The sequence below is a fragment of the Pantherophis guttatus genome, chromosome 4, assembly GCF_059756535.1.
Source record: "Pantherophis guttatus breed Tessera chromosome 4, ASM5975653v1, whole genome shotgun sequence".
NCBI lineage: Eukaryota > Metazoa > Chordata > Lepidosauria > Squamata > Colubridae > Pantherophis > Pantherophis guttatus.
In genome coordinates this window covers 48675258-48697523 of record NC_142066.1, presented here as the reverse complement: position 1 = coordinate 48697523, position 22266 = coordinate 48675258, and the positions used below count along the sequence as shown (strand labels likewise).

The window sequence follows — 22266 nt, the reverse complement described above, 5'->3', positions numbered from 1 at the left end:
CAGCTGAGTAGCCTGTTCGTCAGAAGCTTTTAAAAGCATTTTTTTACAACCTCTTTGGCCAAAGAGTTTGTAGAAAAGATGGTTTTAAAAGTTAAAAAAAAAAAGTTAAAAAAAATGTTTGGCCACGCCCACTCAGTCACATTAACCCTCCCCCCCAAAGCCAAACTGTACATTTCACCACTGCTTCAACTCCAGAATTCCTCAGCCAGCAAGCTGGGAGGAGGGAATTCTGGGAGTTGAAGTCTACACATCTTTAAATTGCCAAGGTTGAAAACACTGACTTACAACAAGGGCCTCACCCAGAGCAACAGCCTCACCAATAGTAAACTAGCTTCTGCTTGAGGAACTTTAGCATGAACCTATCATCCCTTTCTTCAACTATGACCCCATAGTTGACCTGCTTCCTAATATTTAACTAATATCCTTACCTATAACTTGAATATATGAGGTTGACTTGTTGTAATGTGATTATCTTTCATGTATTTGAAGAAAAATGGTTCCCTTTAATCTTCTATTCTCTTAATAAAAGTTACTCGGACCCTTCAACCTTTCCTCACAAATCTTCCCCCTCCCAAACATGTTTCGGTTTACCTACATCCTTTTAAAATGTGTTACTCACAATACTCCCATGAGTAGTGGAGAACAAAGTGGTGCTATTATTTCAAATAAGTCAAAAACTAAGTTCTAAATTATCATAAAGCAACCTAAACATTCTACTTCCCTATTTTGACAGCTGTCTCATGTTCTACACCAGGGGTGGCAAACTCACGGCCCATGGGCCAGATGCATCACATGCTAGTCTTGCTCCCGCCCAGTTTAGTGAAGGGGAAAAAAGTCCCGATACATTATGTGACACCACTCTGACGACACGAGTTTGACACCCTATAAATCCTATCCTATAAATTCATCCATCCTATCTCTCATCCTCATTCTTTCAGTCAGTATTCACTGACTGAATACTGTTCATCTTAGAGTAGATGAACTCTACGAAGTTTTCTGTGCTTTCCTTTTTTACAAGATTATCAAATATCAAGGAAAAAACTTGTGCCTTAACTATGTACAAGTCTATTACCAATTCTACAAATCCGAAGCATAAAACATTATTTTAGTGTGTGGAAGATATTGTTTTTAAGGACTGGCAGTGATATCTCATTCCCTCAGAGGAAGCTGAATAGTGTTTCTAGTTCCTTATTTGCTATCCTACTTCATTATTACATCTGAAAATGCAAACTGAACTAAGAATTAGAACTTGATCAGACTCGTCATGGTAAAATAATTTTTGATTGTTCCCAAATAATATTTCTAGACCTCTGGGAGAACTCCAGTGGTTAGTTATTCAGCCTGAAAGTTCATTAGGGTTCTCTTGAATGCAGAGCTTATGGGCTGCAGTTCTTGTACTTACCCAGGAAGCTAGTCTTTCAGTCTGGAGAGAGAGCGAAAGAGCGAGAGAATGGAAGCATGTTCAGGACCATGGAGAGTGCATGTTTTAATACGCAACCATTTAAGCATCCCCCTAATCCTGCAGTCTGGAAGCCAAATACTAGACTTATCTACAGATGCAAACTATGTTTTGACAGACACACTTTGCCCCTCCCAAATTAATCCAAGCCCTGACCTGAAGTGACCTCGCGTAAAACCCCAACTGGGTTAGCATAGAATGGGGAGGGAAACCTTTTTGCCCAATGCAGAAGAAAAATCACAAATCTGAGTTCTGCTCAATTGGGCAGTTCTGCTCATCATTTCAAATATATCTCCAATCCATTGTAGGGGGAATGGGGAGTGCAAAGCTGAAAATGTGTATGGAGAACATCCTGGCCTTCTTATGAGTGTTCCTTACCCCCCCCCCCCAATTATAGCCAGATGGTGCCATCGCTAGCTATTGGGGGCGAGTTACTGGCCCCCTCAGAGAGGGCTCGCAACTTGGGCATCCTCCTGGATGCACGGCTGTCTTTAGAAGAGCATATGACGGCCGTGGCCAGGTGGGCTTTTCATCAGGTTCGTCTGATTCGCCAGTTGCGTCCTTTTCTGGATCTGGACTCCTTACGTACAGTCACTCTGGCTCTCGTCACTTCCCGCCTGGACTATTGCAATGCTCTCTACATGGGGCTCCCCTTGAGGAGCACCCGAGGCTCCAACTGGTGCAGAATGCGGCCGTGCTGGGGATTATGGGAGTGATGGGCTGCTCCCATGTGACACCCCTCCTGTGCGAGCTGCATTGGCTCCCGGTGGTCTTCTGGGTGCGCTTCAAGGTGTTGGTTACCATCTTTAAAGCGCTCCATGGCACAGGGCCTGAGTACTTATGGGACCGCCTTCTGCCACCGATAGCCTCCCACCGGCCAGTTCGCTCCCACAGAGAGGGACTCCTCAGGGTGCCGTCAGCCAGGCAATGTCGGCTGGCGACCCCCAGGGGGAGGGCCTTCTCTGTGGCAGCACCTGCCCTCTAGAATGACCTGCCCCTGGAGATATGTAGGATACCAGATCTCCGTGCTTTTCGCCGTGGCCTCAAAACTTTTCTATTTCACCAAGCTGGGCTGGCGTAACCCTTCCCCCCCTTAGATATTTTAATTGTAACAGATTTTAGTTGGGATGTTTTAAATTTGGGCCAAAATTTGTTTAATTCTTTTAATAATTTTAAATTTTGTATTGGATGTTTTTTATTCTTGGCTGTTCACCACCCTGAGTCTAGCAGGAGAAGGGCGGTATAAAAATTTAATAAAATAAATAAATAAATAAATATATTACGAGACTAGCATAGAAGACAGAATGCAGGGCTGGATTCTGGTCCTACTTTAATTCTAATATAATGGTGGTAGAACAGATCTTTCTATTTTAGCATTGCTAAGCATTAGAGCATTGGAGAGCAAAACAGGTCTATTCTTGGCTTCTGAAACTTTCTCTTCATTGATCTACAATATTTTACTAATGTAACGTACCCCTGAATTTGGGGCTATGATTTATTACTATATACTAAATACTAAAATAGTATTTTTAAAAGACTTTTTTGCAGGGATTTCTGTGTTCAAAAATCTATTTCCAACCATACGGCTGGCCATACTGGGTGGAAATACTTGGGAAAGTCATCAGCTTTCCATTCCCACTTCTGGGCTTTCTGGATATTTTGAATTTGGCAAACCTAGAAGCAATTTTTATTCATAGTGCAGGAGAGTTTTACACATAATCCAGGGGAGAGCTAGTCACATTGATTATTACAGTTTGTTAAACTTTAGCTTTCAATGTACTGATAATCAAGATAGGGTTTTGTACCCTAATCAGTAGAATGAGCAGGTAGGGCCAAAAATGTAGCAGGCTGGCTTACTAATTTTTGAAATAAAAAAAACACACAGTTTCATCTTAGGAATGCCCTTCTCCCAATAACAGCATGAATTCCAGAGCCTAACACAATTTAACACCACTTCAGCATGATTCCAACAAGGTCACAATGCTCTTACCAGGGGCATAAAAAAAAATTAGATAACTGTTGCCAACTGTTGCACCCTGACTTTTTTTCCTTTAGTCCTCCGCGAATGTGACTCTTTCTTTGTATTGTAACTCACTTTGACTGCATAGTATTTTTTTAATAATACAAATCTGCTAAGACACACACATTTCCCTGAATAAGTATATGTGCTGACTTTCAAGGGTTTGGTTGAATGTTTGAACATTCAGCCTGCATCTCAGCATGTGTGTTTGAAAGTAGAATGGGAGGGGGATAGGAGAGAGAGAAAAGATAGGAAAGCCTCATGCACGAATCTTCCCCTTGACTTTGGATGCATATCCATATATCCACATGCAAACCAATTCATTCATTATCCCAATTTTTCTTCAAGTGCCTGACAGGGATCAAGTCTGGGTGCATCTCTTCTTATGGCCAGAAGGGACAAGTGTACAGTATCTGATCCTAGCAATCACTAAATTTTTCAGAAGCAAACTGTACAGTTAGCCATGACATTCAAAGACACTTACATCAGGGCAGGCCTGGGAGGATGTACCCTTGGAGGTGTGTGTGTATGTGTGTGTGTGTGTGTGTGTGTGTGTGTGTGTGTGTGTGTGTGCAAGCACATTTCCTGGGTGAGGATAGGAAGTCACCCTGAAAATAAGAAACAGTCCATTATGAGCATTGCAGAGAATGATGGTCCATTCTAAAATTGCTATTTCCCCAGAAGGAGAGAACTGTCATAGTTCCATTTTTGACTATCTCCATGCCACTGGGCTACCATTAATACCATTAAAAGCCGGCTGCCCTGTTTCACTTTGGTAGAGAAACATGTCTGTTAAACCATCAAAGCATATTGTAGCATGCAAGCTGAAACTTACAAAAGTAATAATACCAGTTTCTATCAAGGCCGGTGACCTTTGCAATAAGTTAAAGCTTTCCTTTGGAGAGAAATTGCACTGGGTGTTGTCTCTGTTCTGGTGACATTACACTCCCAAACTCCCAACAATCTTTCCCCATGGTTTCCTTTCTTTGTTAAGTAAAGCTGTCAAGATCAGAAGCCCTGAACTGATGGACTCTAGTTTGACAGGCAAAATAACATAAAACGTGGTAGACATGACCGCATCTCTATAAGACAAGAGAGGTTTTTCTGAAAAGACATATAATCTTTATACATTCTGAAGTACTTTGTCAGGGCTAATTTCTATACAATGACTCCTACAGACTAAAATTCTAAACATCATGGAATAGCAACCTTGTTAATTTCCACAATGTCTTGTTAAAATGTGTTGGATAGGACTTTTAGGGAATATCAGCTGTCCATCACTGATTACAGTGCCACTTTTCTTACAACAGCTATGGCTGGCATGGGCAAAGTTCTGTGTATTAGTGCAGAGCCTTAACATCATCAAGTAGCAGAGAGACAAAATGTCCAATGTAAACAAAAGAGATTTAGTCAAAAGCCCTCTAGAGACCAGCAAGCACAGAGGAGATTCTCTAGGCTGGGAGTGCCACTAAGCAGGTGACACAACAAAAACAGGCCTGAATTCTAATTCCGTGAGAAAGAAAGAAATAGCAGTAGAGACTTTATCCTTCATTCTGACTTTAAAAATGCAGAACGCAGTTGAAAAAGTTTCTCTAATTAAATGTATGATGATGTTGCCACATCATTCATGTAGATTTCTGATACAGAATTGCAGCAAGTTTCAATACTTGACAAATATTATTTGGACTGTGTTCTCATTGTATTATCCAGGGAGGAACTGAGCACTGCATTTTTTCAGAAGAACAAAGGTGGGATGAGAACCTGACCTTGTGTGTTGGGAAAAAAATGGGTCCTTTAATTATACGCTTGTCAAGGTAGGGCACAATTAAAACAATCAAGGTCGTCTGCAGGAGGACAAAAAGTCATGATACTGCTCCAACACAACTGAAGCCTTGCCTCACTTTTTTTTTTTTTACATGTGATGCTTATTTTAAAAAAGGGATAGGGCTTTAGTGGCCACCCTGTTGTTTTCTTTGCCTCTTTCTCATGAAAACCCTTGGCAAAGGTCATTGATTTGTGCTCAGAGATATTTTTCTTCTTTACATACTTTAATGAAATATCTGGTTGGAAGCAGTTCTTAAGATAGCCTTTTCCAATATTGTGAACTCCAGAAGTATAGGGTAAGTTGACTGCGTCTGGAGAACACCAGCTCTGGAAGAAGTGCAGTAAGACAGTTGGTTCAGTTCCCCACGGCACCCATATATGTCTTTCACCTGCTCTCATCACACAAATTTTGTAGGTTTTGAAACAATAACATCAGAAATGACGTATTGATGATGAAATGTGCAGTCTTTATCTAGCCAACAGCTGGCAATGGGTTTGGGAAATTGTGTTTCTTAGGTTTCTTCCTGTTGGAAGAAAGCATTCCATGAAACAATCTAGGACTGAAATCCCTACTAACACTTGATCTTTCAACTATTTGCAAGTTGATGTACCGATATTAATTCAGGGCCAAGTTCTTTTCTATATCTTCCACAGATAGCAACTTCCTTCTGGCCAACGCGCAAGTACATCGTGGCTTCCCCATTGTGTATTGCTCAGATGGGTTCTGTGACCTCACTGGTTTTGCCCGAACAGAAGTCATGCAGAAAAACTGCAGCTGCCGTTTCCTCTGTGGCAGTGAGACCAGTGAAGCAGTTCTGCAATGCATTGAAAAAGTGTTGGAAGGAAAGCAGGAATACCAGACAGAAGTCTGCTTCTACAAGAAGGGCGGTGAGTTTTGGGAAGCCTTTCTGGATGGCTCTCCAGAGGCTATGACAACAATAGGTTTCAGGATGGAACTCAAGGACATCAGTCAAAGTTTTATCTGATAAATCCTACACATTTGCCATGAATGCAGAGGTGCAGAATTCTTTATGTCTTATATGTAAAATAAGAGCACAGTACATTGTTTTGTATGAATTTTGCAACTGCGGAAACAGTTAGTGGTTACCTAAATCAAGATCCTCGAAGTATTATCCTTCATATTTTAAAGGGAAATTTTTAGTCTATAAGTCTGCCTGACAGCCCATATACTGCTTTTCCTGGTGACTTGCCAAAGCAAAAAAAAAAAAAACAACAGTCTGAACATCTGGCTGACTGTGTGAGGGTTAATAATAATAATATAATTGTAGAACTATAGAATGGGAGGGAGGTTGGATAGGGAAATGGTTTGTAAACATTGAAGGGCAGAGCAATTTAAAGATGGCTTGTCAAGGAAACTACAGTACATCCAAAGCAGAACATAGACTGCCAACATTTGAGGTGGAGGTAAGGTTTCCAGATCTTTTTTGTCTTTCTTTTTTGGGGGGGTGCATTTTAGAATTTATTTCTCTCCCCTTCCCACTAAGGCTGCATTAGATCATAAGCCTGAAGAAGTAGATTTGCCTTCAGGAGCTCCATAACCATAACCATCTCTGGAAAATCCCATTAAAGGGCAACTCCCTGACTAATGCTGATGGGAGCTTCCATGTGTGAGTCTGGGAATGCAAGCCAGAAGACAAATCCCTGGTGGTGGAGTTCCTGTCTACTGGTATTGGGAGGCTTCTGTAGAACCTAAATCCTTTTAGATGACAGAATTGGAGAAATGCTCTATAAGTGGATTATTTAAATTGAAGAATACACAGTGTCCTGGAATATAATAGGGCAATGCAGGATGCACAATTAATTGGTTTTCCCCACACTGTAGGAAGCAAAGTATTACCAGTGGAATGCCAAAAGAGTGTTCCAATGTGAACCCAGGATACCCATATTTTTTAGAGGCAATTTGAGATGATGGGTTTTGTGGCTTCTTAAATGGCAAAGCCACTAAGCAGCTTGGACTTTGCAAACCTCTGAAATGAATTCTCAGTGTTGCTGTTCTTAATCCATTTTGGTGCCAAAACCAATAATTATTTCACCTCTGTGCTATATTTAGAGTTGAAGGATATATGCAATGATCAGCAGGATGCCCCCCTCCAGATGTTTTAACTACAGTTTCCATAATCCATTGTCAGTAAAGTGTTGGCTGGGTTTGAAAGGAATTACAGTCCAAAAACATCTGGAAAGGCAGACAGAGATTGTTTTATTGGCAGCCTTTCTTTTGTAATCTATATTTTATGAGGTCATCAAATGCCTATAAAAAAGACCATTGCTGCAGCTAAAAGGTTGATTCTCACTAGATTTCTAAGTAGCTACAAGTTTCCAGACACCTCAACCTTTCTCTTCCCCCCCTCCTCTCTCTCTCACACACACACACAAAAATAATACAAAGTAAGGAAAGGGGGAAAAATGAAGAAATAAAAAAAAGCTAAAAATTCAACAAAGGAAAAAAGAAAAAGAACAAAAGTAAAAAGGAAAGAAAAAAATCAAAGAAATAGTTTCCAATTTTCAGAAGTTGTTAGTACAATTATAAATGTATTCTCTTTCGACAACACATCTCTTTTTTCTATAATCTATTCTGACTAATTATCAACATCATAAATCATAAATTCATTGTTTTCTGAGTTATTCAAAGTGTTAGCAGTAACATTTTCCAGTTAGCAATAAACATACAGTATTGTCTTTTCAAAGAAGTCAATTTAACCAACAAGTTCCATCATCTTCCAAATCTTCAATTGGGCATAATGTTGAATCTTTCTACCTTTGTGCATAAAATAATCAAGCTGCAGTTATCATGTATAACAGCAAAATTCCTTGACTTTTTTTTCCAATTTACAATTTTTCTATCAATCCCAAAAGAAAAACCTCTGGTTTCAATTGTATAAAATCCTCTGAATCCAAAATTTTCTAGCTTTTTTACATGTCTACCAATGTCTCTTCTTTTCCAACACATTTCCAATATAAATTTGAAGTGCCTTTATGCATTCTAGACAATTTTGCTGGTTACATAAACCAATGGTACATCATTTTATGTAAGCTTTCTTTAAAATAACACAGTGTAAATTTCAATTCTTTTCCTCTTTTTCCATTTGTATATTATAACCAAACACTGTAGCCCACTTTATTATATATTCTTTCATTTGTTCTTCTGTTTCAAATTTTAGCAATTACATATTCATCATATTTACACTATTCTATTTCAAACTCAGTCTTACAGTGTTCAAATATATGAATTCTTTCATCTACTCTAAATCTTTCTAATAATTGTAAATAACTGAGCCATTGACGACTATATACTTCTACCATAAGCTCTTCTCATGTATGTTTTAACCTTCCTTTTAAAAAAATCTTTAATAAAAATTATATACATATAGATGTTAAAAAAAGACCTGACCATTGTCCTAATAAAGGGCTTAAAAGAAAATGATTTATCATCATCATTGTTGTTATGTCTGTTTATCTACTTGATTAACTTTCCGGTGTTTGAAATAAGATCAAGTTGCAACTACATTTTTTTTTTAATTCAGGAAAAGTACATGGATATGGATGCCCATCTTATATACTAAAGAGTGTTCTGAATGATCCCAATTCACAGCAATCTTTGGTGTAGGCATTCATATCATCATATCAGTTCACAAAACAAAAACAAATTAGAAACAATCCAACATTTGGAAGAAAAGTTAGGTACCCTATACTGTACTGTACAATTTCGCAAACAGTTCTGTATCAGATTCCTGTAACCTCCTGGCTCTACTGCCTGAAGCAACAGTCAAATCTTAATTGCTTTCTGGAAATCAAAGAGGGTTCAGGCTTCTGAATTTGAGGGAGAATTCCTGTTCTATAGGGCAGGCACCATAACAGAGAAGGCATGCTTCCTCAACCCTGCAAGATGATACTACTGATTAGAGGGGACCTGGAGTTGCCCATCCTGTCAGAACTGGTGGACTGGACAAAGACCCTTGAAGACAGATTATTTCTTTTCCTCTTTGGTTTAGGAACAGCCTTTTGGTGCCTGCTGGACATTGTCCCTATCAAGAATGAGAAAAGCGAAGTGGTCCTTTTCCTCTTCTCCTTCAAAGATATTACCAAGAATCATGGGAAGAATCATCTCAATGAAAAAAAGGAAGGTAAGATGTTTGGAGGCAAAACAACAATCTCAAGGAGAGGGGACTGAATTAATATACAATGAAATAATCACCCTGTTTTCAGTTCATGTAACCTTTGCAAATGCTTACTAGTAAATCCTTTAATTTGATTTACCTGTTATTTTGCAACTAAAGAAAAAGTCATGAAACTGCTGTTAAATGCTTCATTAAAATATACATTTCTAAAAATATTCTCAAATACTGGAATTCTTAAGTGTTATGAACTATGTGCATCTCACCAGTGAAAACAATAGTGGAAATTCTAGATTCAAACTACATTTTTGATTGGCTAATCAGAAGAACAATTTGAAAGGCTAAGTTAACTGGGTTTTTTTTTAACTGAAACTCCATTAGAATATGCCAGCCAAGGAAATGTTTGATTAGATTAAGTCAAAGAAGCCCCTATATCAGAGGAAGAAGTAAAGCCATCAGTAATCAGCACACAGGTCAGGGGTGGAAATCTAAAATTTGTCACTACCGGTTCTGTGGGTGTGGCTTGGTGGGGGGTAATGTGAGTGTTCTGTGGGTGTGGCTTGGTGGGTGGGCGTGGCCTTTTTTTTTTTTTTTTACTTTTAAAGGCTTTTTTTTTCTACAGCCTCTTTGGCCGAAGAGATTGCAGAAAAAAATGCTTTTAGGAACCTCTGACGATCAGGCAATTCAGCTGGGATAGCTAGAGGCTTTTAAAGGTATTTTTTTCCCTACAACCTCTTTGGCTGAAGAGGTTGCAGAAAAAAATGCTTTTAGGAACCTCTGATGATCAGGCAATTCAGCTGGGATAGCTAGAGGCTTTTAAAGGTATTTTTTTCCCTACAACCTCTTTGGCTGAAGAGGTTGCAGAAAAAAATGCTTTTAGGAACCTCTGACGATCAGGCAATTCAGCTGGGATAGCTAGAGGCTTTTAAAGGTATTTTTTTCCCTACAACCTCTTTGGCTGAAGAGGTTGCAGAAAAAAATGCTTTTAGGAACCTCTGACGATCAGGCAATTCAGCTGGGATAGCTAGAGGCTTTTAAAGGTATTTTTTTTCCTACAACCTCTTTGGCCGAAGAGGTTGCAGAAAAAAATGCTTTTAGGAACCTCTGACGATCAGGCAATTCAGCTGGGATAGCTAGAGGCTTTTAAAGGTATTTTTTTCCCTACAACCTCTTTGGCTGAAGAGGTTGCAGAAAAAAATGCTTTTAGGAACCTCTGACGATCAGGCAATTCAGCTGGGATAGCTAGAGGCTTTTAAAGGTATTTTTTTTCCTACAACCTCTTTGGCCGAAGAGGTTGCAGAAAAAAATGCTTTTAGGAACCTCTGACGATCAGGCAATTCAGCTGGGATAGCTAGAGGCTTTTAAAGGTATTTTTTTTCATACAACCTCTTTGGCCGAAGAGGTTGTAGAAAAAATGCTTTTAAAAGCCTCTGATGATCCCAGCTGAGCCACGCGATCATCAGAGGCTTTTTTTTAACTTTTAAAAGCATTTTTTCGGCTGAAGAGGTTGTAGAAAAAATGGTTTTAAAAGTTAAAAAAAACAGCCTCCGATGATCACACGGCTCAGCTGGGCATGGAGGCAGGGGGCAGGGGGCAGAGGTTTTCCGAACCACCCACCCCATCGCTACTGGACTGGGCGATCCGGTCCGAACCGGGAGCATTTCACCCCTGATACAGGTCCTTAACAACAAGGGTGCATTAACCAAAATAGTTTCAAGGAAGATACCTATTTTCAATAGTACATTGAGTTTAATAGATATACTGTACATACAGTTGTTACATTGATCTTATTTTTGCATTTAGAGTTCTGCTAGGAAAATCATGGTAATTAGCTCATATACAATATGTATGTAATACATAAAGTTAATGTTCCTTCTCAAATTGCTTGATAGAAATTCTCAGTGATAGGAAGAGCTGGCCAGGAGATACAAGACAGAGAGACAGATAAAATTCTGAAATCAGCATTTTAGAATGAGGTAGTGAGATCAAGGGACAACGGTAGGTCTGGTTGAAAAAGGAAGCAAGTTAGAATGGCTATGTTAAAGGAACGTAGCCATGTGCAAGGCTCTTCCTGTTTGATAATTGATACCATAATTCTAGTCTTACTCCTTTTTTTTATTTTCCAGAAAAGCATCAATGCAAGAAGGCAAGGAGCTCCAACTTGTGGGTGGCCAGGAAACAAGGGCGAAGTGCTTTGCACCATCTCACCAGGCAGTTCAACAAGAAGGAAAGGACAGAGATGAAGATAAACAGTGTAAAGTTATCACCTACTTTCTTACCCCGTATTTCTGGGCAAGGGAGTGGTTAAGGCTTCCTTGAATCCAAGCTTTTTCAACTATAACCATGATGATAGTCACATAGTTTTTCCATTAGCACATCCAAAAATCATCTTACTTTGTGGACTTTGTGGTTCATCTCTTTAGAATTGCCCAATGTCAAAATGAGAGGAAATTCTAGGATAGTGCAGTGTCTATGGAACAGTGCATATCAAAAACCTGCAATAAGGCATGTTTGGCATTGCAGCCCAAGCCCCACCACTTTTCTGAATGTGCTGAATGTACAAAGGGGCAGGACTTTGAGCATAACATAGTACTTGCCATCTTGCAGATTTTGATGCCCATGAGAGTATGGCTTGCGTTCTCTGTTATATGTTAGCACTATAGATTATCTGACACGAGGATATTTTGATGGGGAGAGCAATTCTCTTTAAAGGCTCTTTAACAGCTTTTAATGTAGGGCCAGTTCTTTGAGCAGAACTCAAACCCCAAAGAGATATAAATTTGGAGATATAAATTGGGTTAACCACAAGGTCTGTTGTGTGGTTAATAGCAGTAAGACTCACTTTGAAGAAGTGCTTTAACTTCTGCTAAAGCTCACCTTTTACCTGCAACCTGTACAGCTAAAGCAGTTCATTGTGAAGGGAAGCAATCCTTCTCAGCACTAAAAGGAACTTCACAGGGGTTCCTCTTAAAAGTCAGTGCTGAAAAGTCATTTCATGGCACCAAAGCAAGATGGGTTTTCCTATCCAACTAAGATCACTTGTGTTGTATAGAAGTGATGGACTGGTGTAGCCTTCTCAAGCCACACACCCTATAGATATGCTATATTATAACTCCCATCACATCCCTAAGTTAAATCATCTACAAATTACTAAATTTCAGGTCCAGTTGTTTGTGTTTATATGTGTGTGCAGGCTGAAAGAGAAGTGATATTTTGGTATAGTTGTACTCCATACCATATATTCCATGTTACACTGAGATGCAATAAGATGGCATAAGTTCAGCACCATTTATTCCAAAGTCATCTGCAAATTGCAAAGTCAGCATTTTCAGCTTCCTTTCTACAGCTCTTTCTTGTTTTCAGTGGAGCTTGTTTGCAGAATGGAGAAAGTCTTGTCCTAAACTGCATAGAGAGAAATGGACATGCTGTCTGGCAATGCAATTGAAGTGCAGCCAGATACATCTGGATGTTCTGTGGTGGATTCTGATAGCTGCTAGAAAACCATCCTGTGCACCTAACAATCCAGATTTTTGCTTTTCTCATTTCCTACTCAGAGAGCCTTGACAGCTGCTCCCTCCTGATCTAAGACCAGGGCAGATTAAAAGGCTTTGATCTATTTGAGGGAAGTGGTTGGATGTTGGGAGGGAGACGAGTTAGTTGAAGAATTGCCTAAGCAGCTGTGCAGGCAGGCTATCTATTCCAGCTACAAGCTGGGTAACTCCCTTCTCTGCGATGAGAAAATCTGTATTTACTTATACTAAGCTGATAATGGTAGCTAACCTTTGCTTCTGATCCTCATCCACAGTGAGGGAATGTGTGCACATACTGAAGAGTTTGTGTGCACATACTAAAGAGTTTTGGAAGAGAATTTTTAGAAAGAAAGTGGCCCCCAAGGTATTATAGTGGTAGTAGAAAAAGTAGAACAACATCCTGTTCCCTTCTGCTTTTCATATATGAGACATATTTAGATACTTGCTGTAATATGAGATGATTGGCAGCTACACAAAAAAGAAGTAGCCAGATATTATTATTATTATTATGGAAGTAACCGCTTGGTTTTCACACCTTCCTTCCTTTTTTCCCTCCTTGTTTTCCTTCTCATCATAGATGAGAGATGGCCAGTAACTAGATCTTGATGAATTACCATATAATAACCTGCAACTATAGTACTTCAAACTCATATAGCCAACTACATTTTCTTTTTCCTTGTTTAAATATTTACCGCAAGAGATTGAGAAAGTAAGAGAAACGGATGGAAGGGACAAAATGTGTATGAGAGAAAAATATTACATATTCAGTTTAAAATATTTAAATTTTCCAGAATGCTCTCAATTCATCATTTCCTTGGTTCGTTTTGTAAGAAGGGAGTTCTCTGGTGACTTAAGACACTTTACATATATACAAGTTGAACAATGAAGAGACAGATAAAATACTTTCCTTGCTGGTTAGAAATATACTGCCTCCACCAAATTCCCTAGAGAAGAAGCAGCTAGATATACTTAGAAGGTTTAGATTTTCAGAGCAACATGTTATTTGTAATTCTCAACCTATTTCTAGTCTTTTATTTCTTTATAGCAGACACTCGCCCATTTCTTTCCAGCAAGGTATGGGCAAATACGTTGCATTTTCTATAAATGGTTCCTTCTATTTAAAAAAGGAACTATGTTCTAAACTTTCTGGACCATTCACCTGTGATTTTCTTGAACAATAGAGGAAATTGGCATGTTAGGCCATTGTTAAGGAATCTTATGTATTTATATTAGTATTGATATTCCAAGCTTTAGAAAAATTCAGATTCATTGACAACAGTGCTTAAATTCAGAAACTGGATCTTAATTCCTTTTTCAGTTTCCTTTAGAATTAAATGTAATTTGTTTGGTTGATTGCACAGAAAGTTAAACAAATCTGCTTTGATGTGGATTCTCACTCATTAAATTTAATTGGGATGTCTAAAACATGATGTATCAACTGCTTTGAATGTCTTATTTTTGAAACAAGACATCAGAGTGCAGGGTATTCCTAACACTTTTTTACCGTCTTTTGCAATGTTGCTTATAAAGACCATCTGTTTATCAGCTTGGTTTGGGAGGTTTCATTCTCAAGGTCTTACTAACCAGCATGACAGATGTCACAAAGCACTCTTATAGATAAAACTTATTTAAATACTGCCAGGTCAATCTAAATTCAAAGAGTGGTACAGTGGCCTAGAGGCAGAGCTCTCACCTCACAATCATAGGCTGTGAATTCGATCCGAGGTAGAGGCAGATATTTCTCTCTCTGGGCACTGTGAGAATATATCTGCTGCGAACAAACTCTGCATTGGTGACAGGAAGGACACTCAGCTCCATTCAGTTGCCCCAACTCCATCTTGGGATGCAAGGGATTATGGGGTCATTAAAAGACCAAAAAAAAAAAAAAAGAGTTCAGCTGATGTCCTAAGCACATACCAACAATGTTAACTCTTGAAGAAGCATCTTTTCATGCCATAAGAGGGAAACAAATATGATACCTAAAACACCTTCAAACTAAACTTTTAAACTTTAGTCACTCACCATGCCAAAGAAGAGAATGCAAATTAAAGTTGAACATAGCAAATAAGGACAATTATAAGTCCTTGGACCAAAGTCAAATGTGGCAGGAAAAGAGTTAAGGGCATAGTAGCCAGGAGGAAAAACTCTGTGATGCCCACTTCCTTTGGTACCCTAAGCATATGGTTATTTTGCTAAATGGTTAATTCAGGGCTAAAGTGTTGAGTATTTTCAGTGGAAGATGAAGTGAAGAGAGATACTAGACCAGACAAGTTGGATTCCATATGTCCTGAAACCTTCTTCCTCTGACCCAATGAGCTGTCATGTGACTGCTTGAGCAACAAGGGATCACAGAGGACTTAGCAAGGTACATATGTGTGTGTCTCCTTAAGTCTTGACATTATAAGCTGTCTTGTTCCGCCTAAATGAACCAAGGAAAGCAAAATAATGGACCCATTTCTGTTTTGTGTAACCAATACCAAAGTTAGAAAACTTGGCATGAATGTATCATATTGTACATCTATTGTTTACCAATCAATAACGCAAGATGTAAAGTTTTTCAGTTTAACGTTTTTATTAGGTTATAAGATAAAATACAAAATACAAAAGTAAATAGGAAGACACAGTGTGGGGGGAGTGAGGAGAAAAGAAAAGAAGAAACTAATTGAAGCATCGAACCACAACTTTTTGTTTTTCCATAATAATATAAACTAGCCATTTCTATAAAAACATATCAATCTAATCGGTAAAATCCAAAATCAAAGTTTCATTTTTTTCCACTTCAAGCACAAAGTTCAGAGGCGGTCTCCATGTGGAAACAAAGGTACTTATATTCTTTCTTTTAACCCAAACGGTCAATTTAGCCATTTCTGCCAACTCCATCAGCTTCTGTAGTCATTCATCCATAGTGGGAATTGAAGTGTCCTTCCATTTTTGTGCATATAATAGTCTTGCTGCTGTCAACATATATAAGATCAAAGTTCCAATTTTTTTCTTCGTCTTTTTCCATTAAAACCAAAAGATAGGTTTCTGGTTTCATTTTTATGTTTGTTTTAAGAATTTTCTGTATTATAATATGAATCTTACTCAAAAATTTCTTTGCTTTATCACATGTCCACGATAAATGGTAAAAAGTTCCTTCTTTACTTTACACTTCCAACATTCATTTGAAATACCTTTATACATTCTGGATAACTTATCTGGTGTTAAATACCAGCAATATATTATCTTATACATTTTTTATTTTAAATTATAGTTTAGGATAAATTTTAAATCTTTCATCCTCATATTTTTCCTTTGTTCAAGCATCACATTATATCCAAAATTCCCTGCCCACTGAATCATGCAATGTTTTACATGTTCACTTTCCAAATTCAATTTCAACAACATTTAATAAATCTTAGCAATAATATGCACATCACTACCACACAGTAAGATTTCCAATTCATTTTTAGCAAAATCAAACCCACAACTCTTTTTATCTGATTTAAATCATTCTTTCAGTTGTTGATATGTAAACCACTGGCAAACATAACATTTACATGATGTAAAGTTTTCTTCAAGGCAGACAATAGGGTGACATTCCATCATTCATCATTAAATGTTGATTTGGTGGAACAACTTGACTTCCTTAAAATGAAATTCCATTGCTGGGCTTTCATGACTTACTTTTGAGAGTTGGTCTTTTTCATCCACCACCAAAGCACAGGCAGACACACATGGATAATCACAGCCAATTGTTGGCTTATTTGAACAACTGCTCATGTCATCTGAGAGATGCATAGGAGGGGGAGGAGACTTCGTGTGATTTGCTTAGATATATCTCTACCAGTTCTTCTAGGAGGATCTACATCATGCTCCTGCTGGATGAAGACCTCATATGGATCATCTCGATGTCTTTCTGTTAGATTCTGAACCACCTAGGTTGCAGTAGAATTCAGCCACTACCACTCTTGCTTTTGCACTTGTCCAATGTTGCTGTTCCTTGTCTTACTCACTAATTCAGCTAAGTCAGAAAGGATGTGCTGTCTCTGAGGCTGCACATCATAGACACCACATCCAGCACAGCTGGAGTGCTCTGGCCAGCAAATCACAGAAGAGAGAACTGTCTAATTGTTTCATGCTATTGCCTGTTTGCCTGGAAAGTAAGAGAGTTTTTTTTTTCCTAATTGCTATGGGGAAGTTGAAAGTGTATTTGCATGTATTTGCACATATGCATACTGTGAGTATATTTGCCTGTAAAAAAAAAAGCATGTAGATGCAAAGTTGTGTGCAGGTGTGAGAACTGCTGTGCTTCAAACATAAATGTTGGCAGTGTTCAGAAGCTGTACGAAGATTGCCAGTAAAATGTTAGTGTGACTTATTTTGCTGAGGTTGTGTGTTCCCTCTGTTCATGCTCTTGTACCTGGCTGACATTTAGCTCCAGGATGTCTTTAACAGATGAAATGAATTCTCATTTTAAAATCTTATGAAAAATCTATATCAGCAGAACACTGGAGCTTATTCAGAATGCATATATTGCAGTAACCTATGTAGTAATTTTTGAAAAACATCTCAGTGCTTGTTTGGGCTGAGTTTTTCATCTTCCATGGCCGTGATGGGAGGTAATAACTACTTGCTAATAGAAAAAAAATATGAAATAAATAGTTCTTTGTCCTACATGTTAGATCTATGAATTCAAAACAAGAATGAAGTGTCATTTTAGTTAGAGCTGCCTGGGATTTTTATCTATTTTTTTCCTAGTAGTGTCTTTTGTCAGTTTTTCAGCAAGGTACCTGATTGGTAGCAATCAACATAGACTGCTAACCCAATTAGAATGAAAAATGAAGAAACAAGGAACTAATATCAAATGCTTTCCTGACATGCTCAAAATGTTTTAAATTTTGTTCTGATGACGCATGGAACATTTTAATAATTTCAAGTTTTGTTTCATCATAATTTTATCTTCTGAGTTGTGCACATTGTGTACAAGTTGTGTAGTTTTCGAATTTTATTGTTTATCACTTTAGCAGCTTTTACTGAAACACAGAAGGAATTTACTATATATGAATGAATAATATGAATCATGAATGTCCACCTGTAACTGTAAGCCTATTGACTTACAAATACTCATGCCACAGTAAAAGGAAGAGAGTTCTAAGATTTTGGGAGGAATCATTCTAACATGGCCTGATAGTTTTCATAGTGAAGGCCACTTTTTTCCCTTTGAATACCATGTTAATGATAAAAGAGATGGCAACAAGACAAAGAAATGGACGTATCTAAGACAAAAACTTGGTAGTACAGTGGTCTAAAGCACCCTGTTATTAACACAGCTGCCTGCAATTACTGCAGGTTCAAATCTTACCAGGCTCAAGGTTGACTCAACCTTCCATCCTTTCTAAGGTAGGTTAAATGAGGACCCAGTTTGTGGGGGCAATAAGCTGACTTTGTATAAATATACAAAAGTATGAAGGCTATTGCTTAACGCACTGTAAGCCGCCCTGAGTCTCCTGAGAAGGGCGGCATATAAATCAAATTAAAAAAAAACAACCTAAAGTTAATTCATTTAAATTATATTACATAAAATTCACAAAAGAAAATAGGATTATATTCTATGCACCACGTCACTTTGACTTTTTCATACAATAGAAATTATAGTTTGGTATGCTTCTGCAAGGACTCTGCTGTTGTTCCTAAAGTTTTCTAAAAACTATGTTTAGGAATGCTGAGGCTGAAGACTGAGCCTGAAGACTAGACACCCCCATTCACTCTCTACAATGTGTGTGGGGAGTCCTTTTATTTTATATCCTGTCCTTCTATTCCTCCTCTTCTCTCTCCTATTTTGCTTCTCACACAAAATCTTATCAAGCAGAGTTGGCCCCAGCCGCTCCAGAGAATGACATTATTACACAATGCCATACTTGGGGCTATTTTTCAGCAGGGTAAGGAAGATGTCTTCCTGAAAAAACTGCTGATTTCAGCCTAGTGCTTATTGTAAGACCGCCAGGAGGCTTCTCAGGAGCTTATGACGATGATGTTGGTAGCTGAAATTGCATTTCCTCTCTTCTCCTCTTCAGGATGTCTATGAAAACAAGCCCTCAGTGCCAGAGTACAAAGTGGCTTATGTACAGAAGTCGCGCTTCATCCTTCTTCACTACAGCATGTTCAAAGCCCTGTGGGATTGGCTCATCCTCCTGGCTACTTTCTATGTGGCAGTAACTGTTCCCTACAATGTCTGCTTCACTGACGCTGAAGACAGCTTGACAGCTGCCCGCAGCACCATCGTCAGTGACATTGTAGTCGAGATGCTTTTCATTGTTGGTAAGGACTTAAGACTGGGTTGGGGAGAGTCCAACATATATTTACAAATAGTATGAAAAGGACACACCTGGGCAGACATGTGAAATGGGCATCAATATTCCTAGAGCAGAGATCAAATCATGCAGTATTCTTTATTTCTAGAATATTCTTTAATCTCAACCACATTGAAATGTATGGACTTCAACTCCCAGAATTCTTCCAACCTGCTGGCTATGGGAATTCTGGGCACTGAAGTCTTAATTTTGCTTAATATTGCTGAGTTTGAGAAACACTGTTCTAGAATAAGGAACAGTCAGCTCCCAGCAGTGGATCACAACAAGCTTTTTGAGGCATGTCAAATTCTACTTTTCAAAAGTGGATAGAGCCAGAATCTCTTTTGGAAAGAGATTGTAAATGTTTGAATGCATTTTCAAGACTTAAGACAATCATGTTGCCTCTAAAACCTGTCAAACCTGAGGAATAAGAAAGGATCCCAGATCCTCTGTATATGGTTTGTCTTCCCCAGACACAAAATGGATAATGAGAGACTCCATTTTGACCCAGAGCCATACTCTTTTTGATCACCCTGCACCTGCTCTATACAGTAATGCAGGGTAAAATATAATAGAAAATCAAAATTGGTAATTGAATAATTATTATCTTTTTAATAAAAGTAGTTAGATCATTAAATTATGCAGTGTTATCTGATCAGAACAACACTGTTATTATCAAAATTGTCTAGCTATTCACTTAGCACAGCCATGCGCTGGCCCTATACCTGCATTATAATGGAATATATTATCAATTAAGGTGAATATTTGTAGCTCGGGGTTGAAATGTGGGCTCCTTAATGCTCTCCGAGCTCGCTTGTTTTTTTGCAGAAGTTTCATTACCCTTAACTAGTAAGCAGTGCTGTCTACTGTCAATTTATTTACTGGTGACTTATCTGTCTGTGTGGATTGGGTTGAGTATTGAGGTATTGCTTACTTGATTGTTGAACTGAAGTTGACCTTGGAGTTAATCTATGCTGATCTGAATGCTAATTACTGATGGAGAGATGCTGGAGTCTTTTTCTCCAGCCAACTAAAACCCTCCAAAACATCTTAAGCAAACCAAAAGAACCAGCAACTCCAGTAAAAAAAAAAGAAAAGAAAAAGGAGGCACCTACAACATACAATGTAAGAACTGCAACACCCACTATATAGGACAAACAGATAGAAGATTGACAGAACGCATCCATGAACACCAACTGGCAGTCAGAAGACATGCTGAAAATCCTTTAAATTCATAACATATAAACAAATTTAACCATAGTTTCAGCTGGGAAAATGTGACAATCCTAGACCAGGCCAAATCCAAAAATGCCAGGGAATTTTGAAATACCTGGCACTCTGACAAATCAGACATTAATAGACACATAGACATTAACAACATTGTTGTTAGTTGCGAAGTCGTGTCCGATCCATGGACAACATTCCTCCAGGCCTTCCTGTCCTCTATCATCTTCTGGAGTCCATTTAAGCTCACGCTTACTGCTTCAGTTACTCCATCCAGCCATCTCATTCTCTGTCGTGCCCTTCTTCTTTTGCCGTAAATCTTTCCCAGCATTAGGCTGTTCTCCAGTGAGTCCTTCCTTCTCATTAGGTGACAACATCTGTAGACTATTCAAAAGAGACAATCAACCAGCTGAAAAAAAGAAAAAGACTCCAGTCCTCTCCACCAGTAATCAGCATGCAGATCATCATAGATTAGCTCCAAGGTCAACTTCAGACCAACAATTAAGTAAGCAATACCTCAATACTCACCCCAACCCACACAGACAGACAAGTCACCAGAAAATAAATTGACAGCAAACAGCACTCCTTACTAGCACTGATGATGTTACCTAGTTAAGGATGATGAAATGTCTGCAAGAAAACAAGCTAGCTCAAAGAGCACCAAGGAATATACAGTACCATGTTTGACCATTAAATAATGCTTTCAAGTATTAACGCAAACAGCCAGGATGTCTCTATAGAATATAAGTGTTGGACTTGGTGAGGCTTTTCTGTTAGAGAATCTTCAGACTATCACAATTCTCCATGTTTTCAGTATTCCCTATTTGGGGGGAACTGATAGAGAAGTAAACAAATGTTTAAAAAATTTCAATATGCCAAGAATTGAATTCTAATATTCCAAAGATACCGTATTTTCCGGCGTATAAGACGACTGGGCGTATAAGACGACTCCCGACTTTTCCTGTTAAAATATAGGGTTTGGGTTATATTCGCCGTATAAGACTACCCCTCTTCCAACGCACACCAAATAAAAATGAAAAAACATCAACTGGCCCACCCACAATGTAAAAGCAGCTGTGCTAGACCCAAAATGACCCCTGCAACAAGCAGGAACCTCATACAGCCACAAAAAGCCCAAAAAAACAACTTTCACACTTCACACACACAAAATTCCACATACAGCTTTGTGAGATTTTGTGTGTTTGTGTAGTTAGAGTGAAACACTACAGAAACACACTAAATCTCAGAAAGCTGCACAAATTTTTTTTTATATGAAAACTAAATTTAAAACTTCCTAAACTTTAAATGGCTAGGTTTAAAAAAGAACAACTAAAAAATCCCCCAATTAACTATTTTTTTAAAGCTTCCAAATGGGAAAAAAACTTACCCAATAGAGCAGGGGTCTCCAACCTTGACAACTTTAAGACTTGTAGACTTCAACTCCCAGAATTCCTCAGCCAGCTTTGTTTTGCTGGCTGAGGAATTCTGGGAGTTGAAGTCCACAACTCCCTGCCTGCTTGATTGAAGGTAGGGAGTGGCTTGCTGATGGAATTGATTCAGGCAAGTGAAGCAAGGCAAGCATTGCGACTAGCAGCTAAGGTAAGCAAGCTGGAGGGGGAAAACTTTTTTTCTTTTACATGGCTCTGGCGATCCCAGCTGCGTTGCCTGATTAGCAGGCAACGCAGCTGGGATCATCAGAGCTTGGATCGATGGCTCTGGCGATCCCAGCTGCGTTGCCTGATTA

General features: G+C 38.6%; 1 protein-coding gene across 2 annotated transcripts in view; it reads left to right on the top strand.

The window, feature by feature from the left end:
• The window catches only part of KCNH4 (potassium voltage-gated channel subfamily H member 4), a 70530-nt gene that overhangs the window by 8731 nt on the left and 39533 nt on the right, over positions 1–22266 (top strand). For both annotated transcript variants that reach the window (XM_087892110.1, XM_034415664.3), the window contains exons 2-5: positions 5958–6191; positions 9314–9445; positions 11563–11690; positions 19023–19266. In XM_087892110.1, the coding sequence (XP_087748236.1) occupies positions 5958–6191; positions 9314–9445; positions 11563–11690; positions 19023–19266 (738 nt within the window). The remainder of the gene's footprint in view (positions 1–5957; positions 6192–9313; positions 9446–11562; positions 11691–19022; positions 19267–22266) is intronic.